This window comes from Bufo bufo, chromosome 2 (assembly GCF_905171765.1).
Source record: "Bufo bufo chromosome 2, aBufBuf1.1, whole genome shotgun sequence".
NCBI classification, from domain to species: domain Eukaryota; kingdom Metazoa; phylum Chordata; class Amphibia; order Anura; family Bufonidae; genus Bufo; species Bufo bufo.
Genome location: NC_053390.1, coordinates 742,806,238 through 742,824,419, shown reverse-complemented (window position 1 = coordinate 742,824,419; position 18,182 = coordinate 742,806,238). Strand labels below are relative to the sequence as shown.

Sequence of the window (18,182 nt, the reverse complement as noted above, 5' to 3'; positions counted from 1 at the left end):
TCCCTGATTAACCCTGTTATCACTGTCTTTGTGTTTGTGGTCTGCTTACACCCCTGTAAGACCACCGTTTACCTTCGTCGTACCCAATAGGGATAGTAAATAGAATCAGGTGGGTGGGCTGTTAATATTTGTGTGTGAATGGTATAGCTAGTTTGTGGGTGGAATCCGGGAACGTGTAGGGTAGTTTAGTACTGTATATTTTGTGCTGTATTAGTGTATTGCGTGCTTAATGTACTAGGTGTTAATAAATATCTTACTAGTAACTATCTGTGTAACGAGTAGTCATTGGCGATAGTTAGTTCAGTAAGGCGCATGCAGTTAGTTTAGTGAGTAACGTAAGGTGTAGTGAAGGTATTGTGTATATATATGGGAATAAATAGGCGGAGTCATCAATAGACTACTCCTCCCATTTATGAATATTAATTATTGATATTTGCATAAATATTGGTGATTAATATTCCCATATATCTCACTCTGGGTCACAATTGCTGTTAATGTGAAAAGTTAAGCAAGTTCAGGATGCAGTGATCTCCAAAAGAAAAATTTTAAGATTACACAATCCCTTTGTACTTTAAGCAAAAAAATATTTTTTTATTTTCATCTTTTTCATTTTCAAAATAAAAAAAAATAGGGCCCAACACAAAAGTTTGGGAGCCCTGCATGGTTAGTACCTAGTAGCACCCCCTTTGGCAAGTATCACAGTTTGTAAATGCTTTTTGTAGCTGGCCAAGAGTCTTTCAATACCAATTTCAATGTTTGAAGGATTTTCATCCATTCTACCTTGCCAAAGTATTCAATTTTTATGAGATTCCTGGGCCATTTTGCATGCACTGCTCTTTTGAAGTCTATCCACAGATTTTCAATGATGTCCAGATCAGGGGACTGTGAGGGCCATGGTAAAACCTTCAGCTTGTGCCTTTTCAGGTAGTTTCAGGTTGCCATTTCCTCAATTTGAAAGGTCATTAAGAAATGACAAGATCAGTGGAGGTCTAGAGAAGGTCTGGAAGACTAAGAAAAATTTCAGAGACAGCTGTTTGCAGAATTGCTAGAAAGGAAAATATGATCCCACGCTCGACTGCAAAAGGCCTTCAGGAAGATTTAGTAGACTGTGGAGATGTGGTACATTGTTCTACTGTTACGCAAAAAGTGCACAAATATGGTCTTCATAGAAGAGTCAACAGACTCTCCTGCGTCCTCAAAATTTAGCATCACATGTTTACAAAAGAATATTTAAACAAGCCTGATGCATTTTGGAAACAAATCCTGTGGACCGATGAGGTTAAAATAAAAGTATTTGGCCACAATGAGCAAAGCTGTGTTTGGAGAAAAAAGGGCACAGAATTTCATGAGAATAAACTCTCCAACCATTAAGCATGGGGTGGATCAGTCATGCTTTGGGCGAAGAATGGATTCAATGAAATTCCTGCAAATTCTGGAAGCAAACACCAACTGTAAAAGAGCTGAAGCTGAACAGAGGATGGATTCTACAAATGGATAATCATTCTAAAACGCACCTCAAAATCCACAAGAGACTACCTCAATAGGTGCAAGCTGACCATGGCCGTCACAGCTCCCTGATCTCATCATTGAACATTTGTGGATAGACCTCAAAAGAGCAATGTATATGTATCCCAGGTTGTTGGAAAGAGAAGTAACCAGGCAATTTGCTGTGCCTTGTGGAAGCCTCATGACTGTCCTCCCCCACCCCCTCTAGAAAGGAAAGACACTTACCAAGTCTTCCAACGGAACAGCAAAGAAAAAACAATCTAAGATTAAAAACAACGTTACAATAAATGACTTTTGGCAAATCTACATGAGAGTGCTGCTTGTACGTTTATTCTGGAATATTAAAGGGGTTATCCAACCCCTACAACGCCCCCCAAAATGCTCCGGCACCTCATACAGATTATACTTACCTCGCTCCCCGACACGCGCGTCACTCCTGATCCCTGCACGACTGCCGTTGCATTCCCTGTCAGGGGGATCAAAACATCTGGTGACTGGGAGGGGGGTTGGTAGCTAATAGCCTGCAACAGGAACAAGCCTCCCTACTGTCACGGGTGACGCTAGGGAGGTTCTTTCCCCTAACGGCCTGCTATTGGCTAGCACGCCCAACCTCCGGATCTTTTCATCCCCGCGACAAGCAGATGCAGCGGCCGCTGTGCGGGCATCAGGATCGACGCGGGTGTCGGGGAGTGAGTTAAGTATGACTTGTATGAGGTGCCCGGGTTGGATATCGCCTTTAAGGCTAGGGTTACATTACTAAAAAGTCACGCAATGTTTCATATAATATATATTTTTTTAAAAACATCCAAGTCTGATTTTTTTTTTGGCGCCTGTGGTGTCACAGTAGCAGCATGTCACATGGCAACACTATTAAAATACATCACATGAAATGATAAGGGACTTTATTGTCACTCAACAAATGTCGCTGATTAGCCCTAGCCTAATTGTTACACGAAAAATAAGACACAGAAAACAGCCAGTATATTAACTGCAGACTTAAAAAAAAAAGGAAAAAAAGAAAAGAAAAAAAAAACAACACTACTGGTCAATTTCTTAGCTTTAGGCCTCATGCACACGACTGTTCCGTTTTTTGCAGTCCGCAAATTCCGGATTCGCAAAACACAGAAGCCGCCCGTGTGCCTTCCGCAATTTGCGGAACGGAACAGGCGGCACATTGTAGACATGCCTATTCTTGTCTGCAAAACAGACAAGAATAGGACATGTATTTTTTGCGGGGCCACGGAACGGAGCAACAGAGGCGGATAGCACACGGAGTGCTGTCCACATCTTTTGCAGCCCCATTTAAGTGAATGGGTCTGCACCCGAGCCGCAAAAACTGCGGCTCGGATGCGGACCAGAACAACGGTCATGTGCATGAGGCCTTAGAAGAGAAATTGAGAAATCCACCCCCACCTGCTCCTCGCCATTCCGTTCGAGCTCCTGGGCTCCTTTTACTGGACTTCCACACAGACAGGGTTGAGTATGCCACTGCAGCCAAAGACTGGCCTTAGCAATGATGTGTCCCCAAGAGGAGCGCAACCCAGTAGTGATGTGCCACATGGAGAAACCTCACTGCTGAGGCCAGTTATTGTAGTACACCATCCGTGTGGAAGTTAACAGACGAAGTCCATTAAAAAAAAAAATTCCCGAGTGCTGGAACAAAGAGATGTGTATAGATTTCTCCACAGGTACTGCTGGGGACAAAGAGAAAAAAAAAAAAGAAGACGAAGACAAAACCTTGACAACCTAAGGCTACTTTCACACCTGCGTTAGGTGTGGATCCGTCTGGTATCTGCACAGACGGATCCGCACCTATAATACAAATGAATGTATCCGCTCAGAACGGATCCGTTTGCATTATGAAGAACAAAGTCAAAACGGATCCGTCCTGACTGACATTGTAAGTCAGGACGGATCCGTTTGGCTCCGCATCGCCAGGGGACACCAAAACGTTGCAAGCAGCATTTTGGTGTCCGCATCCACAGCGGAATGGAGGCAGAAAGGAGCCAAACTGATGCATTCTGAACAGATCCTTATCCATTCAGAATGCATTGGGGCTGAACTGATCCATTTTAAACCGTTTGCGAGAGCCCTGAAACGGATCTCACAAACTGAATTCAAGACGCCAGTGTGATAGTAGCCTCATTTAAAGCAACCCCTACCTTAAAATTATTAAAGCGCTAGAATGTGCTTACAATAAATAAATAAAATAAGCTTCCCATAAACAAGGCCTCGTGTGATGTCACCTGTCATCACATTCACCACTGCAGCCACTCAGGAACAAATCACTGCTGAGGACAGTGAACAGCTGTGCACAGGACCACCGATCGGACATACGTATAGCACGCGATGTGCTGTCCGCATATTTTGCAGCCCCACTAAAGTGAAATGATCCACATCCGACCAGCAAAAATGTGGATCAGATACTGACCAAAAATAAGTTTGTGTGCATGAGCCCTTATGGGACACCACTGATCCCAAACAAGACCAGGTCCCAGAACTAGTCATCTACACATTGGTGCTCCTGCTGACAGGCTGGGCAGAGTAATGCAGCCCAGTTCTGGTCACTTGTGCTGAGCTTTCCTGCGCAGTGGGTGACTGGGTGAAGGGCCCATTTACACTAGACAAGTAACAAACCACTTATCAGGAAGGGACATTCCTATGAACACGTGCAAGGGCGCCGCTGATCACCTGTTAAACAAGCAAAATGATCGATTCCACCTTTCAGAGCTCCTTTGGAAAATGAAATGCAGAATCGGATTGGTTGCTATGGGCAATAAACCAGTTTTCCTTTACACCAGCTTTGATAAATCTCCGCTATGTGTAGATAGCAATGCTTAGTACATCAATAACGTGGTAGACGGAGCCACTCAGTATTGCAAAAAAGCTGGACAGAAAGAAGAATGCTTCAAACTCCGGCTGACCCATTCAAGCAAATGTACGTGTTGCAGTTTACATCAGAGTATAATTTTGGGTATTTAAATGTACACCCCAGATGGAAAGTACAGTAGAGGGACAAAACGCAATGTGCACCCAGCCTAACAGTAATGCCTGACACAGCGCCATTTCTTTTCATGAAATATATCATAGGAAGTAGATCTGTTACCTGTCTGGATCAAACATGCTGTTATCTCCCATCGCCGAGAGGTCGGCAGCCATGGATTTCAGGATATCCGCATTCGCTGCAGAGATAAATTAATCCACATTGTAAGAAAGAAATCCGTGACCATATCTGCCATAGGTGTCGTAACCTCTTCTGGCATCCGCTACAGGGGCAGCCTGAAGAGCGCACATACATACAGCCTCCTGCAGACCACAATGCCACATGTCCTAGGTGCCAACCACTATGGGCGAGGCCGTAGGCGCCAACTTGTCTGCAGGGAACATGGAAGATCCACCGCCATACAGAGGGGGATGCAATTGTAACAGAAAACTGCAGCACTCTCCAGCCTTGGTCTTTACAAACTTTTATTCACCAATACAAATGCGACGTTTCGATCTGTGTGATCTTTCTCAAGCAATTTAACAATGTGAACTAAAAACCGGATACATATACCCTACTAAGCCGGTCACATGACCCAATCAATTATGTTAATAAACCATTTATAAAAGACTGAGTACCGCCCCTTGCCATGTTCATCCTGCAATAGGGTTAACTTAACGTGTCATTCTCAAACATCCTATACTGTGCATACATAAAAATATATATACATACGACTCTATCCACTTACTACGATGCATAATGTGAACCTGGGCATATCGCCACTGAGGTAGACTCCAACGGCATGTGCAGCCGATCGCATCACTTCCCTCGGCGTTCCTCCATATCGAATACGCCTGCGTGTCTCCTCCATGACGTCAGCCGTAGGACGCTCAACTGGTGCCATGGAGACCGGACACCTCCCATCCACGTCACCACTAGAGCAAAGCGCGCATGCGCGCCCAACTTCCGTAGTGACAGGATCCAGCGTCGGGCCTCCTGTCACCGTGTAACGCCCCTACAGCCGCTGCCATGGTAACCTTGTGTATAGTCCTCTTCTGAACGAAGCCTATAATAAAGGCTTCTGTATTATTTTATATATATATATATATATATATATATATATATATTCATTCTACCCATAGTCTGGGGCAAATCGGTTCGTAATCATTATTATCAGGGGTTTGTTGAGCATAAATGTTCACTTAAACCTTTTAATAAGGAGAACGTAAATAACTAAATGAGCTAGGTGTCCACTACTCGTCCATATCTTAGGATTAGAGTACCCAGTCACTAAATTGAGTTAAGCCTCATGATAGATGGTTTGGGGCTCATATACTAATATACACAGGGCGGCACTATCCAGTCCAGATCACAAGAGGTAAATACCACTCCTGTTCTAGAGTGGACCAGCGCCCTCCCCCATCAAACAATTGTGATGATCACAATGGTGACACGTCTCCCCCTGTTGTGGGGTCGACGTGTACAGCCTTGGACCACCCCATACAGTTCTAGGGGGGCGTACCCTCCAACCAGGAGGGACGTCCTTCCTTCATATCAAACCAATTAAACCTGTCCTGTCAGGTAATAGGTATCTCCGTCTCCGGATATATACCTCTATAAACCTGACTCCCAGGTCATCTCATGCAATTCAACCCCCTCCACTGTGAACACATAGACCATATGGCTGCTCAATAGAGGCTATGCATCTCAAATTCCCATATATGGAGCAATCGATGAAAACCATATGCTATAATCTAATGTGTCATAAATAAACCCAAGATTTGCCCCCTCATGGGATGAATACAAAAATAAACCCAAAGTATTATTTTACAAAATTGGCTACCATACAATTGTCTATGTTCAGTCTCCCAGACCTGGGGATGCGGACTGAGGAGACTGAACATAGACAATTGTATGGTAGCCAATTTTGTAAAATAATACTTTTTTATTAACATAATTGATTGGGTCATGTGACCGGCTTAGTAGGGTATATGTATCCGGTTTTTAGTTCACATTGTTAAATTGCTTGAGAAAGATCACACAGATCGAAACGTCGCATTTGTATTGGTGAATAAAAGTTTGTAAAGACCAAGGCCGGAGAGTGCTGCAGTTTTCTGTTACAATATAAAACATAACTTTTACTTTGTATCTGGGATAATACCATCCAAATAAACAAAGATGCAACAACTTAGTTTGGAGACAGAGGGCTCGGATACTTGGCATACGAGAAGCGAGGTCCCCGATGTATCCCTAAAGGCTACCCCTGAAAGGGGCGACCCCACCTCTGGTGGCTAAGCCCTTGCTGTCACCTACTGTGACCCTGCCAGTGTATAAGATAAATGCTTGTCCCAAAATTAGGGGATGGATATAAATCTGTGGGGACACTAAATAATGTCCCACTCAGATCCCCATCACCGAAGAACCAAAGATCACTATATATGTATATGAACCAATCTCCGTGAGGCAGACGATCCTAAGCTTCAAAGGATTAAATGAGCAGATCACAATAAAGACGGTCAGAGAAGAGGGAGAAACACCGCGTCTGCAGTGTAAATCAGGCGCAGTGAGGAACTCCGCAGCCGCCAAACGTCCTTCCCCTCACTGAACGGCGCGAGATTTACACTGCAGACACGACTGGCGGGAGGAGAGCAGCGCTGCCCTGGCCCTGTCAATCAAGAGAAGAAGGGCGTGAAAAGAGGTGGGTGAACGGAGCCTCTAGGAGCAGGTGTAACGCCCCCCCCCCCCCCCCCCCTGCTCCTAGAGGCTAATTAGCAAATTATAAAAGTTCATTTTTCTCAATAAAGGCTTTAGGCAGTGAGATGGCACTAATACAGTTATGTTCAGCTGACATTACCACATCGCTAAGGTCAGCCAGCTTACAGGGGTTCTCTCACCTTATAAAATGGCTCCCAGAATGTCCAACTTGTCAATAGAAGCCCCTTCCTAATATAGGTCCTTTAGCCAAACTTCCTCCTTTTGGCTAATTTCTTAAATATTCAACCCCTTTATTCATCGATTGTTGTCAGGGGTTACGGCCACCGCTGCAATCTGGCTGTGGTGGCCACGTTTGCGCACCGCCAGACACGTCTCTGTCCTCTATAGTGGCTGGGAGTGCGCATAGGCACGCAGAGACACCAGCTCCCGGCCACCTCCCATCATCACTGGTATTGTGTGTAGAACTGCTTCAGGGCATGCGCAGTATCCCCGGCAGCTCTTACAGGTCCGGGATCTGAAATACACATTACTACAGCAAGCAGTCATCGTGTGACTGATGACATGTAATAAACTAGCAGGGCTTGCGCTTTAGCCTTGGGAGCTCATTACACAGCTGCCATTATCAGGAAGCACAGTTATAATGTAGAGATAACAGTGTGCACTTGCACACTAAGGCTGGGTTCACACCTGAGCGTTTTACAGTGCGTTCCTACGCGCTGTAAAACGCTCAACAGGCAAAAAACAATGTTTCCCTATGGGCATGGTTCTCACCTGAGCGTTTTACAGTGCGTACGAACGCGCTGTAAAACGCCCTATGCCCCAAGAAGTACAAGGAGCTTCTTTGGGGCGTATTGTCACGCGTATTGTGGCAGTTTTTCATTGGATTAATCACACAAACGTGCTTACTACGCGCATTTCCAAAATACAAAAACACCCCAAAATACACCTCAAAAACGCCCGATAAAAACGCCTGTAAAAAGCGCTTATCGAATACACTCAGGTGTGAACCCAGCCTTAGACTAGCCGCTGTGGGAACGCGCAGGCACAGGTTTGCCTGTGCCATCAATCAATCTAGAAGTCTCCGCCCCCCCCAGGCATCAGTTAGTTCAGGGCTGGGGAACAGCACCATCCTTGAAACTGCTGAGTTGAGACAACCCCTTTAATACTCATTTCTCAGGTGACAGAAACCCTTTAAGAGATAGGCTGGTACACAGCCATTATCAAAGACAGATGAGAGCAACACGGCTCAATTCGAAGCCGGTAGGTACTTATAAATGTGTCGGGGATTGCATTTGCTGCCCCTTTATTTTGAAGTCTGAACTATTCACCAGTAATAGTACGGGGATAACATATACTGTGTGGGATTTTGCAAACTGCCGCACACAGGGAGTCACTTATCTCTGTAGCTGTGGCTGTCCTTTGAACTATGTCAGTAAAACCAATCGTGAATTAAGGAGACGAGTTGGTGAGCATCTGCGCGACGTGAGAAACCGTAGGGATAAACCCATCGCACGTCATGTTCTAGACGCTCACAATGGTGACGTTAATACCCTTAAAATTTCAAGTTATTGAAGTCATACGTCAGTAACCAAGGGGTGGCGATTGGGAAAATTTGCAAAGAAGCCCAGTGGATATATCGCCTTAAAACGGTGTATTCTCTGGGCCTAAATGAGCAGATTTCATTTAGCAGCTTAGTGCCACCGCTTCTCTGACCGTCTTTATTGTGTGTGCTCATCAATCCTGAAGCTTAGGATCGTCTGCCTCTCATCGAACCGAGATTGGTTCATATACATAGTGATCTTCGGTGATGGGGATCTGATTGGGACATTTAGTGTCCCCACAGATTTATATCCATCCCCTAATATTGGGACAAGCATTTATCTTATCCACTGGCAGGGTCACAGTAGGTGACAGCAAGGGCTTAGCCGCCGAGAGGTGGGGTCGCCCCTTTCGGGGCGGGTGCTCTGCCTTTAGGGATCTATCAGGGAATATCCTAGTCCTGACCTCACTTCTCGTATGCCAAGTATCCGAGCCCTCTGTCTCCAAACTAAGTTGTTGCATCTTTGTTTATTTGGATGGTATTATCCCAGATACGAAGTAAAAGTTACGTTTTATATGAAAAGTCATTTCTCTCTGTGATAGGTATTTTGGTATTTTTCAACTTTATAGTATTTTGTCAGTGATAGCCATTCTCCATCCAACTGCACAGCATTTAAATTCTAAAAAGAAAACCAAGATCCTGGATCCAGGAGCGTGATCACCTGCTACCACAACGTGGGACACTGCCAGCTTCAGAGTGGAGATCTGAGGTCGCAATAGACACCTGTATATACATCAGAGGCTAATGCGCCACAAGCTTTCTCTGTGCACTGTGAACGGTGAGGGCAGCACAGCAATACGGAGGCCGCCCAGAACGTCCAATTACAAAGTTCCATCCTCACAGCAGATCAGAACACGGGTTAGGAAGGGAGTGGAGAGCTTTGTTACCATGGAGGGAGGCTGCGCAATTTCGGCACGCTGCTTCTTGATGCCGCGCCCTTCTGATGACACTGTGCAGGCTCCTCAATCTTGGAAGAGTTGAATTTGCATGGCAGCTCTTCAATTTGGTAAAAGATAGAGGCGGCCAGCCAGCCCGGCAGGCATTTGTGGGGCCGGATCAGTCTATTACACACCAGCATGTTAGCAAGAAAGCGGTGGCACTGACCCAGCACAGGCAGGAGAAGCACAGCACTGCAGTGACCGGGGCTGTGCAGGAGGAGGCATGGCGCCATCACTATGTATAGAGCGGCAGGGACACACGGACAGACTCCATACACATAGCACATTATATACCCACATCAACCTGTATGTGAAGACTGACCCACACCTAAAGATGCTTAGAATTTCTGCTCCGCTTTCTCTCAATTATAAGGGATAGAGATAGACTGAGCAAGTAGGCACTGGATTATATTAAGTATGAGTGAAAATTAACAACCAAAAATGGCTCTGCTATGGTAGCACCGTGTACGGCTCTGCTATGGTAGCACCGTGTACGGCTCTGCTATGGTAGCACCGTGTACGGCTCTGCTATGGTAGCACCGTGTACGGCTCTGCTATGGTAGCACCGTGTACGGCTCTGCTATGGTAGCACCGTGTACGGCTCTGCTATGGCGGCCCTGTTATGGAAGCACTGCGTATGGCTCTGCTATGGTGGCCCTGTTATGGAAGCACTGTGTATGGCTCTGCTATGGTGGCCCTGTTATGGAAGCACTGTGTATGGCTCTGTTATGGCGGCCCTGTTGTGGATGCACTGTATAGCCGTTATAGTGGAACTGTTATGGAAGCACTGTGTATGGCGGCACTAGTATGGAAGAACTGTGTATGGCACTTTTACATCATCACACCTGGCCCTGTCAATCAAAGTGGAGAGGGCGCGGCAGTTGCAGAGAGCAGAGGTTCTAGGTGTAATGGTAACGCCCCTGTTGCTCCTAGAGGCTCATTCTGCATATATTAAAAAAAAATTCAGCAATGCGGGCACATATGTACATGGGACCAACACAGATGTCTTCAGCTGCCAAGTGCACGTGTAACAGGTCAGCCAGTGTCATAGGGACAAATCTGCTGACAGATGCGCTTTAAAAGGCTTCTCCTGTCCGTGTTCATACATAAGTGACCTCAATCACTGTACAGTTTTATTTGTGACATGACACAAGTACCCAGTGTCCGAGAACCACTGCAGATACATTTTAGAAACATAGATACATTGGAGTGAATATGATTTAGGTGTAATCAGAAGTCTATATTGCATTGTATGAAGCAGAACATACCTTCATTGTTCATTATAAAGCTCACAATCTGCCCGACAGTGTCATTGTTTGTGTCTCCGACACTTTCTTGTGTCTCTGAGGGAGAGAAAAAATAATAATCAACCAATTTTAGAGGCAACATATATGTGAAATTTGTGAATACCCCCACTGCCAGACAGCAGCTGATCCAAAACACTTCTAAGGCCCCTTTCAGACGAGAGAGAGTGTCATGCTCCGGACTTGCAGTGCAGCACCCGTCCTGACCTCCCAGCACTGCCGGGGTTCGTATAGCATGATATTGATTTATGATGCTATGTAACCCTTAGAGGTCTTGAATGTATTGGATAACACTGACAGCATTATGTTAGTGTTATCAAATACATACCAGACCACTAAAGGCTACATAGCACCATAAATCAATATCATGCTATAGGACCCCTGAATCTGAAAGGTGCCTAAAGCATGCAGTTTTATAGTGGGGATCAGGAGAGATCTGTATGATCTGCATATACACCTCCAGTTACAGACCTCGTATTAGGAGGCACACGAAATCTCATCAGTGGCAAGAAGCTGACAGTCAAGGACGATCCGGGCGCCTCCAATTCCCGAGGTACTCCGGCCTGCTCTTTCCCTGTCCGAAAAGTTCAGGGCCTTGAGGACTGCCTCATAGAATTGGAGGAATGTTCCTGTGCTGCCAGCGCTTCGGGATAGTACAAAAGCGTTGTACATGGCAACCTGTACCAAGTAGACCGCAACTTTTTTGTACCATGCCCAGGTTTTGCGCATGGCGTTATATGGCTTGAGGACTTGATCCGAGAGATCAACTCCTCCCATATACCGATTGTAGTCGACAATACAATCGGGCTTGAGGACCGTTGCCGCGGTACCTCACACAGGGACTGGGGTGGTGCTGTTACCGTGGATTGTGGACAGTATAAGGACATCTCTCTTGTCCTTATACCTGATCAGCAACAGGTTTCCACTGGTAAGGGCACGGGTCTCACCCCTGGGGATAGGTACCTGGAAGGGGTAGGCAGGGAGGCCGCGTTGATTTTTCTGCACGGTCCCACAAGCAGACGTGGATCTGGCGGCAAGGGACCTGAACAAGGGAATGCTAGTATAAAAGTTATCCACGTACAAGTGGTAACCCTTATCTAGCAGTGGGTGCATACGGTCCCACACGAGTTTCCCGCTAACACCCAGAGTGGGGGGACATTCTGGGGGTTCAATACGGGAATCTCGCCCCTCGTACACACAAAATTTGTAAGTGTACCCTGGGGTACTCTCACAAATTTTGCACATTTTCACGCCATACCTCGCCCGCTTAGTGGGAATGTATTGGCGGAAACAGAGTCGCCCCTTGAACACAACGAGAGACTCATCAACCGCGACCTCCCTTCCAGGTACGTAGGCCTGTACAAATTTGGCCCCGAAGTGATCGATGACCGGCCGTATCTTATACAGACGGTCATGGGCAGGATCACCTCGGGGGGGTCTGAATAATGCAGACATTTCCGGATGGCCTCTGTAACGGACCATTCAGCACACAACTCCGTTCAGACGATATCCCCCTTTCAGATTGACAGGCAGTTACTGCAAGCACCAATTTCCCGAACTGCAAGCACGTGAATACGCCATACTCCCAAAGAGAAAACACATGAATGCTGTATACAGCCGAACAGGAAAAACCCTATGAACAGTTTACACTCCTGGCAGTCGCACTGTACCAGCATACACTCCTATCCCCCCCAAGAATGAGACAACACTTTGCTTGAGGGTTAAGCAGAACTCCCCTGTCCTGGGGCATACAGCCTCTTTTTATTTCCCTTGTCAGTCCAGAGGAATACCCCCTGGACCTATACATTAACCAATAAACATATTACAACACATACAATGCAAGTACAGCAGCCAATCGGACACAATGGGACAATAGAAACACACCCGGCATATTCCTCCCCTCTGTCTAGGAGATAATTGAGTCAATTACTGTATCTACTCAATTATCTCCTAAGCTGAAAAGTTAGGCTGGGTTCACACAAGCGTGTCCGGATTAGGTCCGGATGCGTCCCGGTGTGTTGCGGCAAAACCGCGCGAGTAGGAATGCAATTGCAGTCAGTTTTGACTGCAATTGCGTTCCGATGTTCAGTTTTTATCGCGCGGTGCAATGTTTTTTGCACGCGCGTGATAAAAAACCGACACTGGTACCCAGACCCGAACTTCTTCACAGAAGTTCAGGTTTGGGTTAGTTGTAGTGTAGATTGTATTACTTTCCCTTATAACATGGTTATAAGGGAAAATAATAGCATTCTGAATACAGAATGCATAGTACAATAGGGCTGGAGGGGTTTAAAAAAATAAACTCATTAACTCACCTTCTCCTCTTGATCTCGAAGTTCCCGGTCTCTTCTTTACTTGAGTTGTGGGCTAAAGGACCTTTGAGTTGAGTTTACTGATGAGTTGTGGGCTAAAGGACCTTTGGTGACATCAGATCTCATGCTCCAATCACATGGTCCATCACCGTGGTGATGTACCATGTGATTGGAGCATGAGATCTGACGTCACCAAAGGTCCTTTAGCCCACAACTCATCAGTAAACTCAAAGGTCCTTTAGCCCACAACTCAAGTAAAGAAGAGACCGGGAACTTCGAGATCAAGAGGAGAAGGTGAGTTAATGAGTTTATTTTTTTAAACCCCTCCAGCCCTATTGTACTATGCATTCTGTATTCAGAATGCTATTATTTTCCCTTATAACCATGTTATAAGGGAAAGTAATACAGTTTATAGACTGTCACCTAGCAACCATGCGTGAAAATCGCACCGCATCCGCACTTGCTTGCGGATGCTTGCGATTTTCACGCAACCCCATTCACTTCTATGGGGCCTGCGTTGCGTGAAAAACGCAGAATATAGAGCATGCTGCGATTTTCACGCAACGCATAAGTGATGCGTGAAAATCATCGCTCATCTGAACAGCCCCATAGAAATGAATGGGTCCAGATTCAGTGCGGGTGCAATGCGTTCACCTACCGCATTGCACCCGCGCGGAAATCTCGCCCGTGTGAACGCAGCCTTACACTTCTTATAAATTGTTACAACTTTGTGAGTTTACATCGTACATACATATAACTTATATCTAGGGGTGCACCGAAATTCCGACGGCTGAAAATATCGGCCGAAAATGGGCCTAATCCATTTCGGCCGATATTGGTACATATCGGCAGAAAATATGGGGTTTGGGATTTGTCACCCGCGCCGGGCGGTTTACTTTAAGTCACTGCATCTTTATTTTACCTTACAATCGTGATGCTCCAGTAACAACTCTGCAGGCAGAGCGGAGGGCGCCGTAACGTCACTTACTCACGTGACGCGCCTGCTCCGCCTCCTTCATTCATAAAGTGGACGGAGCAGGTGCGTCACGTGAGTAAGTGACGTTACGCCGCCCTCCGCTCTGCCTGCAGAGTTGTTACTGGAGCGTCACGATTGTAAGGTAAAATAAAGATGCAGTGAGTGATTAGTCTGCTGTGAGCAGCAGGGCCGGGGCTGTTATGGGTAGGGGGATCGGTCTATGGCACTGCTATGGGGAGGGGGGATCTGTGCACTGTTATGGGGAAAGGGATCTGTGCACTGTTATGGGGAAAGGGATCTGTGCACTGTTATGGGGAAAGGGATCTGTGCACTGTTATGGGGAAAGGGATCTGTGCACTGTTATGCCCATAACATTGCACATATCCCCCTCTCCATAACAGCGCCACCCACAGATGAATTTCATTCATGAAAAAGAATTATTAATAAAATCATTTAAAAAAAAGTATTTTAAAAAGTATTTGGGCAAAAAGGCAGTTTCGGTTTCGGTTTTCGGTCAAGGGCATCCTGAATTTTCGGTTTCGGACCAGATTTTTCATTTCGGTGCACCCCTACTTATATCAATTTAACCATTCTAACTTGGGGACAAACATATCGAAAATTCACTTGAATAGGTTCAGGGGTTTAAAAGTTAGTAAAAGTCTCGTTTTTTTTATCACTTGCAAGCACGGCTTTTCCTGCCCAAACCAGCAGGTCTTCATGTCATAGCAGAGAATCAGGCTTCACGTCACCCACCACTGGAACAGGCCATTGTCAGATATTTTTAGGCCCCGGCACCCAGACAGAGGAGAGAGGTCCCATAACAGAGATTCAGTCTTCATGTCTGAAGTCCAATAGCCCAAATAAGTTTCTTAAAAGGGCCATAATCCAGGGGCAGGAGGCGGGTAAACAGCCCCCTCCAAAACACCATGGCAAAGTGGCTTTCGCCACAGCCTCAAACCGAGGCGTGTCATGGCCATACTGTAGAGTGGGGTTGGTAGAGGACGTCCCCACTACAGTATTGCCTGACACTGGGTTTTTGCACTAAACCCATGTGCAGCACGAGGCCCTAAAATGTCCTCATCTCGGCTGCACTGACCGGCGTCCAGCCACCGGGTCTAGCCAAAAAGGAGCCCGGGTGCTGAGCAACGAACTGTTGGGCGTACAGGTTTGTCTGCTCCACCATCAGATTCACAAATGGGTCACTGAAAAAAAAACAACGAAAAAAGTCAATTTCAGTGAACCCCACTGTGGAAATCTGGATTGCCAACAAAATCCGGAATCTCGGGCTCAAAATCCAATGGGGGACTAGGGTCTCAAAGCTAGAAAACAATACATTTAGATAAAGTGTTTTTTTGTTGCAGGAGCTGGTGAGGACGGTGCAGGTGCTGAAACAGGAAGAGGAGGGGAGAGAGGAGCGCCGGGAGTTTGAATCTCCCGCCTCTCTCCTGCACCAATCAGCACCATGGACATCACCAATCAGCACCACGGACATCACCAATCAGCACCACAGCCAGCACCGCCTCTCCCAAACGCTCAAACTGTGAATGGTGGTGTGTAATCACGCCACCGATCACAGTCCTTTTCCGGTTCATCGGGTCACCGGAGACCCGAATGGACCAGAAACGCAGCAAACCGCAGGTTTGAATTGACCAGCGGTTTGCTGCGATCGCCGATGCGTTGTGACAGGATGCCCGCTGAATGATTTCAGCGGACATCCTGTTCCGATTAACCCCCGCCGCAATCGCGTTTTAAAGTTAGGACGTACCGGTATGCCCTGGGTCCTTAACCACCTCAGCCCCCTTAGCTTAAACACCCTTAATGACCAGGCCACTTTTTACACTTCTGACCTACACTACTTTAACCGTTTATTGCTCGGTCATGCAACTTACCACCCAAATGAAAATTACCTCCTTTTCTTCTCACTAATAGAGCTTTCATTTGGTGGTATTTCATTGCTGCTGACATTTTTACTTTTTTTTGTTATTAATCGAGATTTAACGATTTTTTTGCAAAAAAAAGACATTTTTCACTTTCAGTCGTAAAATTTTGCAAAAAAAACATCCATATATAAATTTTGCTCAAACTTTATTGTTCTACATGTCTTTGATAAAAAAAAAATGGTTTGGGTAAAAGTTATAGCGTTTACAAACTATGGTACAAAAATGTGAATTTCCGCTTTTTGAAGCAGCTCTGACTTTCTGAGCACCTGTCATGTTTCCTGAGGTTCTACAATGCCCAGACAGTACAAACACCCCACAAATGACCCCATTTCGGAAAGTAGACACCCTAAGGTATTCGCTGATGGGCATAGTGAGTTCATAGAACTTTTTATTTTTTGTCACAAGTTAGTGGAAAATGATGATTTTTTTATTTTATTTTTCTTACAAAGTCTCATATTCCACTAACTTGTGACAAAAAATAAAAACTTCTATGAACTCACTATGCCCATCAGCGAATACCTTGGGGTCTCTTCTTTCCAAAATGGGGTCACTTGTGGGGTAGTTATACTGCCCTGGCATTCTAGGGGCCCAAATGTGTGGTAAGTAGTTTGAAATCAAAATGTGTAAAAAATGGCCGGTGAAATCCGAAAGGTGCTCTTTGGAATGTGGGCCCCTTTGCCCACCTAGGCTGCAAAAAAGTGTCACACATGTGGTATCGCCGTATTCAGGAGAAGTTGGGGAATGTGTTTTGGGGTGTCTTTTTAAATATACTCATGCTGGGTGAGAGAAATATCTCGGCAAAAGACAACTTTTCCCATTTTTTATACAAAGTTGGCATTTGACCGAGATATTTATCTCACCCAGCATAGGTATATGTAAAATGACACCCCAAAACACATTGCCCAACTTCTCCTGAGTACGGCGATACCAGATGTGTGACACTTTTTTGCAGCCTAGATGCGCAAAGGGGCCCACATTCCTTTTATGAGGGCATTTTTAGACATTTGGATCCCAGACTTCTTCTCACACTTTAGGGCCCCTAGAATGCCAGGGCAGTATAAATACCCCACATGTGACCCCATTTTGGAAAGAAGAAACCCCAAGGTATTCAATGAGGGGCATGGCGAGTTCATAGAAATTTTTTTTTTTGGCACAAGTTAGCGGAAATTGATTTTTATTTTATTTTTTCTCACAAAGTCTCCCTTTCCGCTAACTTGGGACAAAAATTTCAATCTTTCATGGACTCAATATGCCCCTCACGGAATACCTTGGGTGTCTTCTTTCCAAAATGGGGTATTTATACTGCCCTGGCATTCTAGGGGCCCTAAAGCGTGAGAAGAAGTCTGGAATATGAATGTCTAAAAAATTTTACGCATTTGGATTCCGTGAGGGGTATGGTGAGTTCATGTAAGATTTTATTTTTTGACACAAGTTAGTGGAATATGAGACTTTGTAAGAAAAAAAAATATAATTTCCGCTAACTTGGGCCAAAAAAAATGTCTGAATGGAGCCTTACAGGGGGGTAATCAATGACAGGGGGGTGATCAATGACAGGGGGGTGATCAGGGAGTCTATATGGGGTGATCACCCCCCTGTCATTGATCACCCCCTTATAAGGCTCCATTCAGATGTCCGTATGTGTTTTGCAGATCCGATCCATGTATCAGTGGATCCGTAAAAATCATACGGACATCTGAATGCAGCCTGACAGGGGGGGTGATCAATGACAGGGGGGGTGATCAATGACAGGGGGGGTGATCAATGACAGGGGGGGGTGATCAATGACAGGGGGGGGTGATCAATGACAGGGGGGGGTGATCAATGACAGGGGGGGGTGATCAGGGAGTCTATATGGGGTGATCACCCCCCTGTCATTGATCACCCCCCTATAAGGCTCCATTCAGATGT

At 45.7% G+C, this 18,182-nt stretch overlaps 1 protein-coding gene across 1 annotated transcript in view; it reads right to left on the bottom strand.

Annotated features, from left to right (window-relative positions):
- RELL1 (RELT like 1) overlaps positions 1-18,182 on the bottom strand; it is an 84,964-nt gene that overhangs the window by 25,888 nt on the left and 40,894 nt on the right. Inside the window, exons 3-4 of the mRNA XM_040419000.1 lie at positions 11,011-11,085; positions 4,613-4,688 (exon numbers count right to left, since the gene is read on the bottom strand). Coding sequence (XP_040274934.1) covers positions 4,613-4,688; positions 11,011-11,085 — 151 coding nt within the window. The remainder of the gene's footprint in view (positions 1-4,612; positions 4,689-11,010; positions 11,086-18,182) is intronic.